Source organism: Sphaerodactylus townsendi, linkage group LG05, assembly GCF_021028975.2.
Source record: "Sphaerodactylus townsendi isolate TG3544 linkage group LG05, MPM_Stown_v2.3, whole genome shotgun sequence".
In the NCBI taxonomy this organism is placed as follows: domain Eukaryota; kingdom Metazoa; phylum Chordata; class Lepidosauria; order Squamata; family Sphaerodactylidae; genus Sphaerodactylus; species Sphaerodactylus townsendi.
Genome location: NC_059429.1, coordinates 111,550,671 through 111,563,939, shown reverse-complemented (window position 1 = coordinate 111,563,939; position 13,269 = coordinate 111,550,671). Strand labels below are relative to the sequence as shown.

Sequence of the window (13,269 nt, the reverse complement as noted above, 5' to 3'; positions counted from 1 at the left end):
GTTGCTGTCTAGCAGGAACAGAGTCTTGGCAGCATCTGCATTGTTGCCTAATCCAGCCATAAGATTTTCCCGCTCGGCTTCATATAGGGGACAATGATGGAGAACATGGTGAACAGTTTCCTCGAGACCAAGGTTACAGCTGCAAGTTCTATCAATAGATGAAATATGACACTCTCTATTATATCGTCTAGTAAAGGGGAGAACATTGCATCTGGCCAAGGTAACAGCACGTCTCAGGTTGGGATCATGTAGGAGATGTAAATAGCTGGAATGGAGAAGCGAGGCAAAATGTTAAGATGAATGGGAGAAAACAAGAGCAGTGACTCATTAGTGGCAGCAGTGGCAACTTCTACTATAGCAACCTCATCATCTTCCTGTCCTGTTGGGGAGAGCAGTGACTCTGCTCTCCCCAACTCCCCACTCTGCCCTAGCAGAGGAGCATTGGTTTGTAGTTTGCACAAGTGTTGCTGTGTGTGTGGGGGGGATTAAAATCCCCCTTTTAAAATTGTTTTCAGGTTTTTGGTAAATATAAGGGGGTCCCCCTCCAGTTTGCTGGAAAACCTGCTTTCTTTCTCACTGGCTCTAATCCACAGATTTAAGTATCAGCAGTTGAGTCCAGAGTTGACTATCAGAATATACAAGCTATGACCCACAAGAAACTTGTGCATGCAACCCCCTCTCTTCCTCCCTTTTCTCACTTTCTCTCTTTCTCAGTCTCCCCCCTTCTATCTTTTTCTTTGACCCCAATCACATTACTGTTTCTCTTGTTCTGTCTCCTCACACACAACACTTAGTCACTTTCCCCATCCACTCTTCCCCCACCCATCCAGTTGCTTTGTCCCTGGTGAAGAGTGCCTGCCCACCCATCCATCTCACCCCCATCAACAATGACTGTGGTGGTGACTCCCCCAGATGGCTACCTCACCAGCAGGAGCAATGTACACTGCAGCAAAGCTGGGGATGGCTGGTTGGAGCCTGTCAGTGGTTGGAGCCTCACCACTGTCAGAGGTTGGAGCCTCACCACTGCAAAGATGGCGGCGGCTGCCTGGATCCCAGTGGGGATTGCTCTGTAACAGCCTCTGTTGCCTGTGATTATGTAGACAACCTTCTTGTTAAGTGGGGATTAAAGTCCCCAATGCATTTTAAAATGTTTTCATATTTTGCTGCAAACCTGGGAGCTCCCCAGAATTTTCAGTGTGTCCCAGATTGATGGGTTTAAGTATCCATAGACAGGGCTACACTTTGATATTAGAATATATGGTGATTTACTAAGGAGGTACCCCAGTGAAACCTTCTTTTCTCTATATATGGTGTGATTTTTGTTTAATACAAAGATTTTTTGGGTGGGGGGAAATAATCAAATTGCTAATTACCATTAAACCCACAGAATACTTTGATCTTTAGAGGTCTTTATAACTGAAATACAATGGTAATTTATTAACGACTGCCAAAATTTTAATGAATTGTTTTTCATTTCGCTAATCCTACAAGTTTGAAGGAATAGTTAATTAAGATTTGGAAACTGTTGAAAAGGCAAAACGTATTAAAATGTGTCACTGAGAAATAAAAGGAAATTACACACAGACTTTTCAACAACCATTTTATGAACACTCAGTACAATATTAATAGTATTTCACATAGGTCATTTTCTTTTAAAAAAATAAATATAGCCTTTCTCTTCAGTTCTTTGAAATGAACTTCCCTCTTTATCCAGTGACAGGATATTTCTGTGAATTTCTGTGATGTCATACAAAGTTCATGAATGTTCTAATTTTTTTTAATGATTAATCAAAAACCCACTGGGTTTTTCTCTAATTTCCCTGAAATGGAGGACTTTCTAATTTACCGCTCCAGAAACAATCACCCAAGAGACAACATAAATGCCCTTTAAAAAGGAAAGTGCATAAAAGATAGATAAATAGAAAATATGTTTCTCTTGAGGAAAAAATGATGAAATTGGCTTTCTTGTACAATAAGAAGCTACCTGCAATTTTCCATTGCAAGTAGATGTGAAAGTTTCTTTTTTAAACCATGGAACTACTAAATGACATGTATCCCCATCTTACTCTAGTCATGCAAAACAACCATTGAGCAATTTCGTGTATTTACTTTCTGACTGGGGTTTCAATTAACATGCAATAGCAGAAATCTCTATTTCAGTCCAAAGGAGGATGTGAAAATGAAGGCTGATCCTAGTCTGGCACATACTTTACTTTTTGAGCAGTGTTCAACTCAAATCAAAGAAATCATACACTGATGTGCTGCTATTGTACTAAGGCCAGGTGACCATAATATTGATAACTCATTCTTTGCATGTGTTTCAGGCAGCCCCATCCAAGGGCCCAGGTGGCTGGCTGACACTTGAAAAGCTAAAAAGCCCCCCTGCTGCTGAGATGCCCCCATTGATAGCAGCAGCAGGGGTACTGGATGCTGGTGTGCCACCTGGCACAGTGCTGGGCAGGATGGCAGTGGCTGCAGCTGGCAAAATTGCCCCTCTGCCAAGGCAAGTGCCCCAGGAGGGTAATTCCATGTGCTGCTCCCACAGGCAGACCCCCCCCCCCCCCCGCCGCCTTTGCATGGGACTGAAAACCAGCCATTGGGAGAACTTGAGAGAAAATTTTAGTCCCCTAATGGAACAAAGGTTGTCTGTTCCTCAGCAAATGAGATTATTTAGATCAGAGACTGGGCAAAAGCAGTTCTAAGCTGCAGCTGCCTGGCTCAGCTGCACAAGTGGCTACTGCACCAGCCACCAAGCTGCTCAGCATGGCACTCTGCTGAAGAAAAACATAGAGGCAATCTAATCAAGAACTCAAGAGTGTCCATATGAAGGTAATGGTGGTGGAAGGGACCATCAAATCACAGCAACCTTATGGCAACCTTGTAGTGTTTTCAAGAGATGAACAGAGGTGATTTGTCATTTCCTGCCTCTGTGTAGCAACTCTGGATTTCTTTGGTGACCTTCCATCCAAGTACCTGGCCTGACTCTGCTTGGCTTCCAAGTTCCAACAAGACTGGGTTAGCCTGGGCCATTCCGGTCAGGGTATGGGAGCAATAACCACATGGAAATTTCACACATCACCCAGTTCATGCAACATAACAATTGCACATATGCGACGTATCACAAGGACTTTGCGCTCCTGATACGCACAGTTGGTGGGCTTCCATTTTAAGTCTTTGTGGTGGGTGATTTGGAGACAAGGGGGGGGGGGTATGTGACATTGTTTCTGTCTAAGCTTGATACCATGTAAATAATGGGCGGGGGAGTGATTGACAGATTGTAGTGCATCTAGTTGGTGATGATCAATTGTTATGAGGGGAGGGCCACATCAGGTTCAGGGGCAACTCTTCCTCCCCCCAAAACCTTGTCACCCCCAATCAGAACAAACCTTAACGCAGCCAAGTGAGCTTATTACTCAAAGGGCTAGGTCAGACAGCTTCCAAATGAGAATTTCCAATTATTTCTTAATGAATGGGAGTAGAGGCAGAGGCAGAGATGTGAGTCAGGGATAGAAGACTGGGGGAGGTGTGGGAAGCCCTTGTGTCAACAGAAGCTGTCCTTGATTAATGAGACTCTTTGCTTATTGTTTTCTTCTGGGCATAATATAGCTGCTAAGGTATTGTGCCTTCGTTCACTTGCAAGGCTTTAAATGGAAATTTTAATTAAGGTGAAAAAAGGCTCTCTCCTTGAGCTTCAAAAGTGTTGGGTTTCTGCTATTCTGCCCTCTGCTTACTACTGCACCATCGTTTAGGCACAGATGATACACCATTTTAAAAAGTTTGAGCTTCTCTCTGTACTGGTGGAACAGCTCCATCTTGCAGTCTATCCAGGGTTACAAAGGTTCCTGCTTTAACAGAACAATTGATGCAGGCAAATTCTACCAGGAATGTAGGATTCCCAGGTCCCCTTCACCACTTGTGGGAGATGCGGGGTAAGATTGCCAGATCCAGGTTGGGAAACTCCTGGAGATTTTGGGACAGAGCTTTAGGAGGACATGGACATCAGTGGGGTGCAGTACCATACAGTCCACCCTCCAATGCACCCCTTTTCTCCAGGGGAGCTGATTTCTTTAGCTTGGAAATGAGTTGTAATTCCAGGGATCCCCAGGTCTCACCTGGAGGTTGGCATTCCTGCAGGAATGTGATGTCTCTTGTACAAAAAAAAGCTATGACAGAGGGTATGAAGCTGCTTCACCAAGTTGAAACATTGTCTGTGTAAGCTCAGTACTTTTGACTTGGATTGGCATCCATTCTCCAGAGTCTCAGGTAAAGAGTGGTCTTTCCAATATGTGCTACCTCAGGAAGCTTCTGTTACCTCCCTTAACTGGAAATGTATTTGTTTTAAAAGTCAGAACATCTGAAGGCAAGTTTCTGACACAGTCTGAACAAGTGGGCAAGGTCCAGCCCATTCTCAGAAGTTACAAACTGCTGTTCTGACTCAAAGGTGTGTTTAGTTTAACAGTCTGTTTCTGCCAGGAGTCAATCAGATACCCTTTAAGACAGAGGTGGGATCCAGCAGGTTCTCACAGGTTCCCGACAGTAGGTACTTCTGGTTTATGCCTAATAAAAGTTTTTGGATTGGATTTCATTACTAATTATTTGTGTGTGCCGAAAGGGGGTTACTAATTGGTGAATTTGCCACGTGATTTTTGCCTTAGTTACACCCCTCCTCTCAGCAGTAGCACGCAGAACTTGAAGCAGTCTAGCAGGAGGTGCACCGGCGTGCGTGGCAGCCTGCGCCTGCGTGCATTTGTTTCCCACCCAAGGACTGGCGCAGTGGCTGTGTCCTTCCCACAGCCCTGCACAGGAATGCCCCGCCCCCGGAATGCCCGGCCATGCCCGCATCGTGCCCCGCCCAGCCCCATTGGCGCTACGCCACAGTTTGAATCCCATCACTATGGGAACCTGTTACTAACATTTTTGGATCCCACCACTGCCCTAAGAGTTCGTTATCAGGTGAGAAGTAACTATCCATTTTTTAATTTATTTAAATACTACCGGTATGTCCCAACTTTCCTTTAGGGTTCAAGATGGATCACAATTTCAAATTAAAATCATATAAAATATTATATAATAATATCAATACTACATTAAATGCTCCAGTAAATAGGGTTCTGCCCCCAACATTTGGTATTGATAGCTGACATCTATATGTAGAGGCTCCATTTAGCTTTTACAGCTAATAACCAGTGAGAAAGAGAATATGAATTTGTCCAGGAATTGGTCTTTTCCTTTTAAGCACCCTCATATGTTGTCATAAATTTAATAAATTAATTATACCCTGTTTGTTGTACTCCCTTTCATTGGCCCTCTACCTACAACCAGCTTGGTTCAGTTCTATACTTCGTCTCACCAAAAGAAAAAAACCAATTGTATTTAGGACCCAAACTGAGCTTTCTAAAACAAAGATGATCCAGCATGTGGTGGACGAAGTTAGAATTTTGTGTTTTATTCTTTTGGTGAAACAGAGTATAGTATTATAAGGCTGGGAAAATTCTTTCTATCCTCTCACTTTATCATTTTGTAAATCTTGAACACTCCTTTCAGCTATTTTTTCCCCTAAACTGAAAGCCTCAGTTACATGCCTCTCTTCCCCGTTTAATCTCTGGACCACTTTAATGACTTCCTCTGTGTCATCTGTATTTCTGTGATGTTATTTTTGAGATGGGGGGGACCTCAGCTATGCACAGTATTGCCAAGATGACTATTCTAAGGACTTATATAACAGCATTTTGAGTTGGACATTTTATTGTTAGGTTTTTTTAAAAAAAATAACTTCACAATAGTGTTTACTTTTTTGCTTTCTTTTGTCTACTGCTTCAGCATATGGAGGTGAAGTTTCATGCAGGCTTGTGTTCTTTGTGTGGAAATTCTACTCTCTGTTTTAACAAACACCTTGCAGCCTCAGTCAGCTGGTATGGATCAGCTGACAAGTAAATGGCTCAGTCTCACCAAAGTCCAGTGGTTATTCAGAGCAGCCAGCCTTCCCACAGTGTAAAAATAGATCCTAACTGGAAATTTAGATCTTCTGCTTTTTCAGAACTCATTTGGGTAACACATAGGATAGTTTTAAATGGGACTCTGTATAGGAGCATACATATAGTCTGAAAAAGGATTTTTTAAAACAGGAACGGACATTAGTGCTTGATTCTTGCTCAGAATTTCTTGTGAACTGCCTTATCCTGAGTCACACCTTCCTTCTATTAAGGGCAGCATTGCCTACTCTCCAGGGTTTTAGGTGGAGATCTTTCATATGACCTGTGGCTTTCCACTGGAGATGTCAGTGATCAAACCTGGGAATTTCTATGTGCAAAGTAGATGTTCCACTTAAAAACCATGCCACCAGTCCTCAAATAAAGAAGACCTGATTGCAGCCATTTTCAAGTGCTCCTTTTAACCACCATTCTGTTCAAAGCTAGTCATCATTCTCGATCATCCTTCTGTCAGTTGGGAGCTTTGAACTTCCTTCTCTTCAGCAAGATGAGTATTTGGAGGATTGCAGAGGGCTTACAAAAGAATTGGGGACACCTTCACAGAACTGGGTATGTATCTGGGTGATTGTTTTAATTTCATTATCACACAACCTGCTCCTCTGTTCCTAGAAAAATTGTTCAAGGAAGAATTGCTCTAATGAATCTGTTGATAAATTGTCCCCCAAAAGAACAACTGGTTAAATTATGCCTTGCTTGGGGAACTGTGTTTACCAAGGTAATAGTTGATTAATATAATACAGCCTACAGTGATTTGGTTGGCATAATGACTTTGTGCACTGCCTTTGAAGATATACACCCAAGTTTTTCAATTTAATTTATTGCTTTAGAGAATTATTATGTGAATTTGCGTTTGATGTTACTTGGCAAAGGAATGATTATAGCCTTTGGCTCAAAGAAGTCTGAGGACCTGCACAGAAATTAAAGAAGAGGTTTATTTATCTAACATTGGCCATTTCCACACTCGCCTTTTGTTGCGCGCTACTCGCTCCAAGTAACGCGGGGTCCAGCGGCACTCCCCACTACCGGAGCGGCGACAACGCAGCTGCCCCGATTCTGCCGCCCTCGCGACCCCTCAGAGCACGTCATTTCTGCCCCTGTTCAGAATGGCGCCTTTTGCAGTGGGGAGCATGACTGCGCGCTCAGAAACACCCGTGGTTAACGAAGCCCGGTAAGCCTCGCTTTTCTTTTCAAAGTGGGGAAACGGCCATAGTAAAAATGTGAATGAGCAGTCTCTGGTACAATGCTTTTCATGCTAGAAAACTGAATCAGAGAGACCCCCAAAAACACTGTTAACAGTTTATTTATTTAAAATGTTTTAATGCCTCCTTTCCACCCAGATAGGGTCCCCCTGTTTAATAGTGTTTATTTATTTATAACATTTATACCCTGCCTTTCTCCCTAATGGGGAACCAAAGTGGCTTACAACATTCTCTTCTCTTTTATTGTATCTTCACAGCAACCCTGTGAGGTAGGTTATGCTGAGAATGTGTGACTGGCCCAAGGTCACCTAGCAAGCTCCCATTGCACATGTGGGGATTTGAACCAGGGTCTCCCAGATCCTAGTCCAACCCTCTAACCACATATTGGCTCTCAAAGTCCAGTTACACTCTGCAAACCTTCTCTGTGAATTGGGGTATTGTTGTCATATCTTTACTAATCCCCACTCTGCCATGGTGGTTTGCATAGTGACTTTGGGTAGTGATTCTCTCTCAGCTTAACTAAAGCCGCTGTGAGGACAAAAGCAGAGAGTGAAGACTGTTGCAAGTCACAATGGGGGCCAATTGGGGAGGAAAGTGGGATATAAATATTTTAAAAATTTAATACCACTGTTTCTGCTGCAGTGCCTTTTCCCCTGGTTGTGGAAAGTGCTATCAAGTTGCAGTCAACTTTTGGTGACCGTGTAGGGTTTTTAAGGCAAAAATCCAGGCCATTGTTGGCCTTGGTGAAGCAACTCTGGACTTCCGGGGGGGGGGGGGGCATCTCCCCTTGATATTTTAACCAGGATTGATCCTTCTTAGTTTCCAAGATCTGATGAGATCAGTCTAAGCCTGGGCCATACATTCACTCTTCTCCTTACAGCACCCTCAAAGTACCTATTCTACCGCTGAAAACCTCAGCACAGCTGAGGAAGATTCACCAATAATAGAAGATTCACCAATAATAGCCAGCAGATAACTCCACTTATCCCTCCACAGGCTCTAACCCTATACATAATTTCCCCAGACTATTATTACAGTTAACCTGAGCAAAAAATTCCTACTTGAGTCCAAAGCCCCCACCGAGGGGTCATGCTACAGAGAAACAGGAAGTACTTTTGAAGACGAAGGGTGCAGGGGAGCAGAAAGAACAGGCTAATGGGTGACCGGACTAAGATCTAATAAGTTCCATTTCCTCCCCACCCCCTTCTGCCAATTTTGATGTTGAACATTCTCCATAAATTTGAGTGTATCTGAGATGCAATGGAATTTAATCCTAGTAGTTGACAATATTTGATTGTTTTGCATGTAACTGTAGTCCTATTCGCATGTTACAGTGAACTTTTGTACATCTGATTCAACTGCTGAATTACTCTTACTGTAAAAAAACTTTCCCCCTAAAATCCAGTGGATACCTTTCCACCCATAATTTAAGCCCATTACTGCAAGTCCTATCCTCATCTGCCAATGGGAACAGCTCCCTACCCTCTTATAAGCGAAAGACTTTCAAATATCTATTTGTTATAGCAACTGGGAATAACTAATGTGTATTACTGACACAGGTTGGAGGCCTGGACCCACTGTCAGGATATTTTATTCCCACGGATACAAGCTTTCACTCTGGAAGCCTGGCTTGCTTACTCAGCACCCTTGCCATCGAACTGCAACCAGCTGCTGTCCTTATTTCTGATGTGCTGTTGCATTGCTGTGTCAATAGGAGGCCTCTTCCATTGCTGGATGTTCTCCTCGTTGCAGTATTCTTTCCAATTTTCTGCCACAACTGCCGCCGCCCTTGGTCTTCTTGCCTTGTTCATCCTTTTCTTGGTGCACCCTGTTCGTTGCATGTTCACGATGATGGTGCCTACGTTAGGGACCAAGCAAGGGCGGAGACTTCTTCTATCGGCATGCTTCATGATTGTCGCAGCCAACATCGTCCCCAACATCATGAGCAACATCCAAGCCATTCTACAAGTTATTAAATGCATCTGCAAGAAATCCTCTGAGAGCCTTCTTTTCTCAACCCATCTGCTGGGAAATGCTTCTTGGGATTTCAGCCACTATCTCAAAGGGGTAATCGACTATATGCCGAACCAAATAGCGAAACCCAGAGACGGCCATATGCAGTTTGAAACACACAATAACAGCTTCCTGCTGAATCGGAAAATGATTGACGCTAGTCAAGGGATCAAGGATGATTTCTCACATGTTGAAATGCTGGCCAAAAAGGTCACGCTGTTGTCCAACCGGGTCATTGCTGGCTTCTTCCTCTTCTACTTGATTTTCAAATCGGCTTGGTACCTGAAGAGCTATCTCACTGACCTCCAGTTTGACAATATATACATCACCAAAAAGCTAGAAGATTTGGCTCAGAAAAATGAAGCCACTCACCTGCTGGTTTGCTCACCTAACAAACTGATCAAGTCCACTGGTCTCAAACTGACCCGAGAGGAACTCATGACATGTTTAAGGAACATGATTCTCCTGACGCTAATGCTGATACTGACACTAGTGATTATAGCAACGGATTATATTGCCTTCCACTTAGCGCAAGCAATTGTGACTGAAGTCTCTGGGCTCCCTGTTGTGCCAATTAAATTCCAGATAAAATATGATGTGAGTATCAGAGCCTCTCGCTTATCTCTTTCAACAAAAGCATGTCAAGATGTCAGCCCTGAACAGAACTGAATCGAGTGCTTCTAGTATCAGGCTCAAACAATGATCAGTATAAAAGAAAAGACTGTAGCATGAGAATAATCTATCCTCATTATTTAGAACATGGAGTTTGAGGACCAGAGCTGAAAATATGAATATATGAAGCTGCCTTTGGTCTATCAAATTCAGATTTATCTGCTCTAACTGGCAGCAGCTCTCAGAATCAGTGCCGAAGCTACAAGGGGATGGGAGTGTGCCATGCACCAGGCGCATGCCTGGGGGGTGCAGAAAATTGCCCAGGCCCCTCCCCTTTTCCCCGCCCCCCTCCGTGGCGCCCCCCATGGCCCCCCCTTCCCCCACTTACCTTAGTTTCTTTCCTTTTTGAGAACTTTTTCAGGCTGCAAAAGGCCTGTTTGCAGTAAAAACGGCCTGAGGAACTACAGTTCCCAGGAGACCTTGGGGCTCACAAGGTCTCCTGGGAAGTATAGTTCCCATCAGGCCGTTTGTACTGTGAACAGGCCTTTTGCAGCCTGAAAAAGTTCTCAAAAAGGAAAGGAACTAAGGTAAATGTGAGAAGAAGGGAAGGGGAGGCTCCGTGGAGGGGCGTGGAGGGGCACCGCAGGGGGGGCGGAAAATATAGTATGTGCACCGGGTGCAGTTTGGCCCAGCTACACCTGTGCTCAGAGTTCTAGGCAGAAGTCCTTCACATCAACACATGCCTGGCCATTTTAACTGAAGATGGATTGAACATGGGGCCTTCTGCATGTACAGCAGATGTTCTACAATTGGGCTTCAGGCCACCACAGTCCCACATCATAGTAGCCATCACTTAAAAATCTAGCATATGAAACTGGCAAATGCAGGTGGAAGACTGTTGTCTTCTGTGCCTTATTTTATTTATTGAAAAGATCTATCTACTGCTTACCCATCATCCTGTAAGTTATCATATATGCTAAACAAGCATAATTTAAACTGATATGGAAGTTCAGCAGTACAACAAATCAAACAAACATTTTTAATATATCCTTTAAAAAAAGAAATGGGTAAAAACAACCTAGTGTTTGAGAAAAAGGGGTCAGTAGAAGACTTAATATACTTAATAAGGGAGAACCATAAATTGGGGTGCTGTCAGAAAAAAGCTATACTGTAGTTAAAAGACTGCCTTTGGTAGTCACTAGGGTTGCCACCCTTCAGGTGGTGGCTGGAGATATCCTGGGATTACAATTTATTTCCAGGTGGCAGAGATTATTTCACCTGGAGAAAATGGCCATTTTGGAAGGTGGAGTCTATGCCCATCGAATTCCCTCTCCTCTCCCAAACCCCACCTTCTTCAAGCTCCACCCCCAAAATCTCGAGCTATTTCACAACCTGGAGCTGTTAACCCTAGTAGCCAACCACCTAATCTCTAAAAGTGATTCAGAGATTAAAATCTCATCTGATGGACCATGTTCATGTAGGCAAAAGTGATAACTTCAGATGCTTCGGTCCCTGACTGTTCAGGACTTTAAACCAGCCCTCAGGATTGTTTCTGGAAATGACCTGAAGCATTCCACCTGGCATCTAAACCCAATATTATTACATATCCACTTTGCAGGATTTCTGACCATGTGCCAGTTTTATGGCTGAGATTAATTCATAAAATGCTTAATTCAAAGGTCATTGTTTCTTATCATCTTTTACCTGCTCATATTTCTAAAGCAGCCTTTTCACAATTAAAGGTTAATCTATTTGACTTAAACTCCACCCCCTCCCCCAATGGATTTCATGTTAGCATGGCCAGTTAGTAGTATAATTGGCTGCTGCAGCTCAGCATTGGGCAGCTCAGCATTGGGCAGCTGCAGCATTGGGCAGCTGCAGCTCAGCATTGGGCAGCATTGGGCAGACTGGGCAGCTCAGCATTGAAAGAGCTGCATGCATTTCCCTGTATGTTGTGCAAATTGACAATGGCCACCAGCATAAATTTAAGCAAATAATATGTTTTCTGTATTGTCGAAGGCTTTCACGGCCGGAATCACTAGGGTGCTGTGTGGTTTCCGGGCTGTATGGCCGTGTTCTAGCAGCATTCTCTCCTGACGTTTCGCCTGCATCTGTGGTTGGCATCTTCAGAGGATCATTTCTGACCATGCGCCAGTTTTATGGCTGAGATTAATTCATAAAATGCTTAATTCAAAGGTCATTGTTTCTTATCATCTTTTACCTGCTCATATTTCTAAAGCAGCCTTTTCACAATCCTCTGAAGATGCCAGCCACAGATGCAGGCGAAACGTCAGGAGAGAATGCTGCTAGAACACGGCCATACAGCCCGGAAACCACACAGCACCCTAATATGTTTTCTACTTACACTTTTAGTTCAGAGGAATGGATAAAGTGAGGCCAAAACATGGTTGCATCATCCCTACACTGCAGTAAAGTCAAACAGCCACTTTTGAATACAGGCTACTTTGAATTGTTCAACATGTCCTTTATGGTGGTTGTTTCAAAGAATTTTTGGGTAGAAAATTATTGAACGATTTCATAGCTGATAAGAAATTATGTTGGTTGGAATTAATCCAGGCAGGTATGCTAATGTCCAATTGACATGAATGAGATCCAGACTTACAAAAAAACCCATGCTAAGCAGAGGAGACTTTAATGAATTTACAAGAATGTCTTATTAGGATGCCACTGTAACTTGCTCTAAATTAAGGATGATTTTTCCACAGTCCCTAATAGAAGTTTCTTTTGCTCTGAAGTGGCTTCTACTTTTCTGCTGAATGATTCTCTAATTCCTTTTCAGGTGAAACTTACTTGGCTGAAATTCTGGGGAAAGATTTTTAATGATGCTTTCCCAACAGGACAATTCATATCTCCATTTGAAAGCAGTTACCACCAGAACTTGACCTTTATCTCTGCCAACTGCTTCATGAAATGGCCATGCCCTCCAAATGTATCTGTGATCTTTGCAGTCGGACTCCTTTATTGCATCATTTATGCCATGATATTTCTGGAAACATACTCGCATCGGCTGTGCCGAAAAATCTCAGCCTCCTTTTTTGAGAGCCGGGAAGACCACAGGATCCACTTTCTGTACCAAAAACTTGTGAAGAAACATAAGAGAAAGGAGAAAAGGCAAGCGCAGCAGAAACCCACAGGATTTTGTTAAAATGTCCTTTTTATTGGCATATATTAATAAAACTCATGATACAAAAGAAAATAAAAGAAAATGAAACATGCCTACAGGCTTAAAAAAAACCCACAACGGTAAACCACCTTATATAGGCTTCCCAGTTGGCAGGTATTGGAAGGCAATCCTGTGGCAACTCTCAGCTGGGAAGCAGGTGGAAGAAGGCCAGCAGAAGGGAAAAGCAATCTGTGCATCTCATGCAATGACATCACTTCCAGGTTGACATGGCAAAGTACGAATCACACCAGGGGATGCTCTAGTACTCCCC

At 43.3% G+C, this 13,269-nt stretch overlaps 1 protein-coding gene across 1 annotated transcript; it reads left to right on the top strand.

The window, feature by feature from the left end:
• Positions 1-887: 887 nt before the first annotated feature.
• LOC125433393 (osteoclast stimulatory transmembrane protein) lies at positions 888-13,009 on the top strand. Its single transcript, XM_048497896.1, has 5 exons — positions 888-977; positions 2,325-2,520; positions 6,413-6,539; positions 8,749-9,799; positions 12,615-13,009. The coding sequence occupies exons 1-5, from the start codon at positions 888-890 to the stop codon at positions 12,978-12,980; spliced, it is 1,830 nt and encodes a 609-aa protein (XP_048353853.1). The 3' UTR covers positions 12,981-13,009.
• The last annotated feature ends 260 nt before the right edge of the window (positions 13,010-13,269 follow it).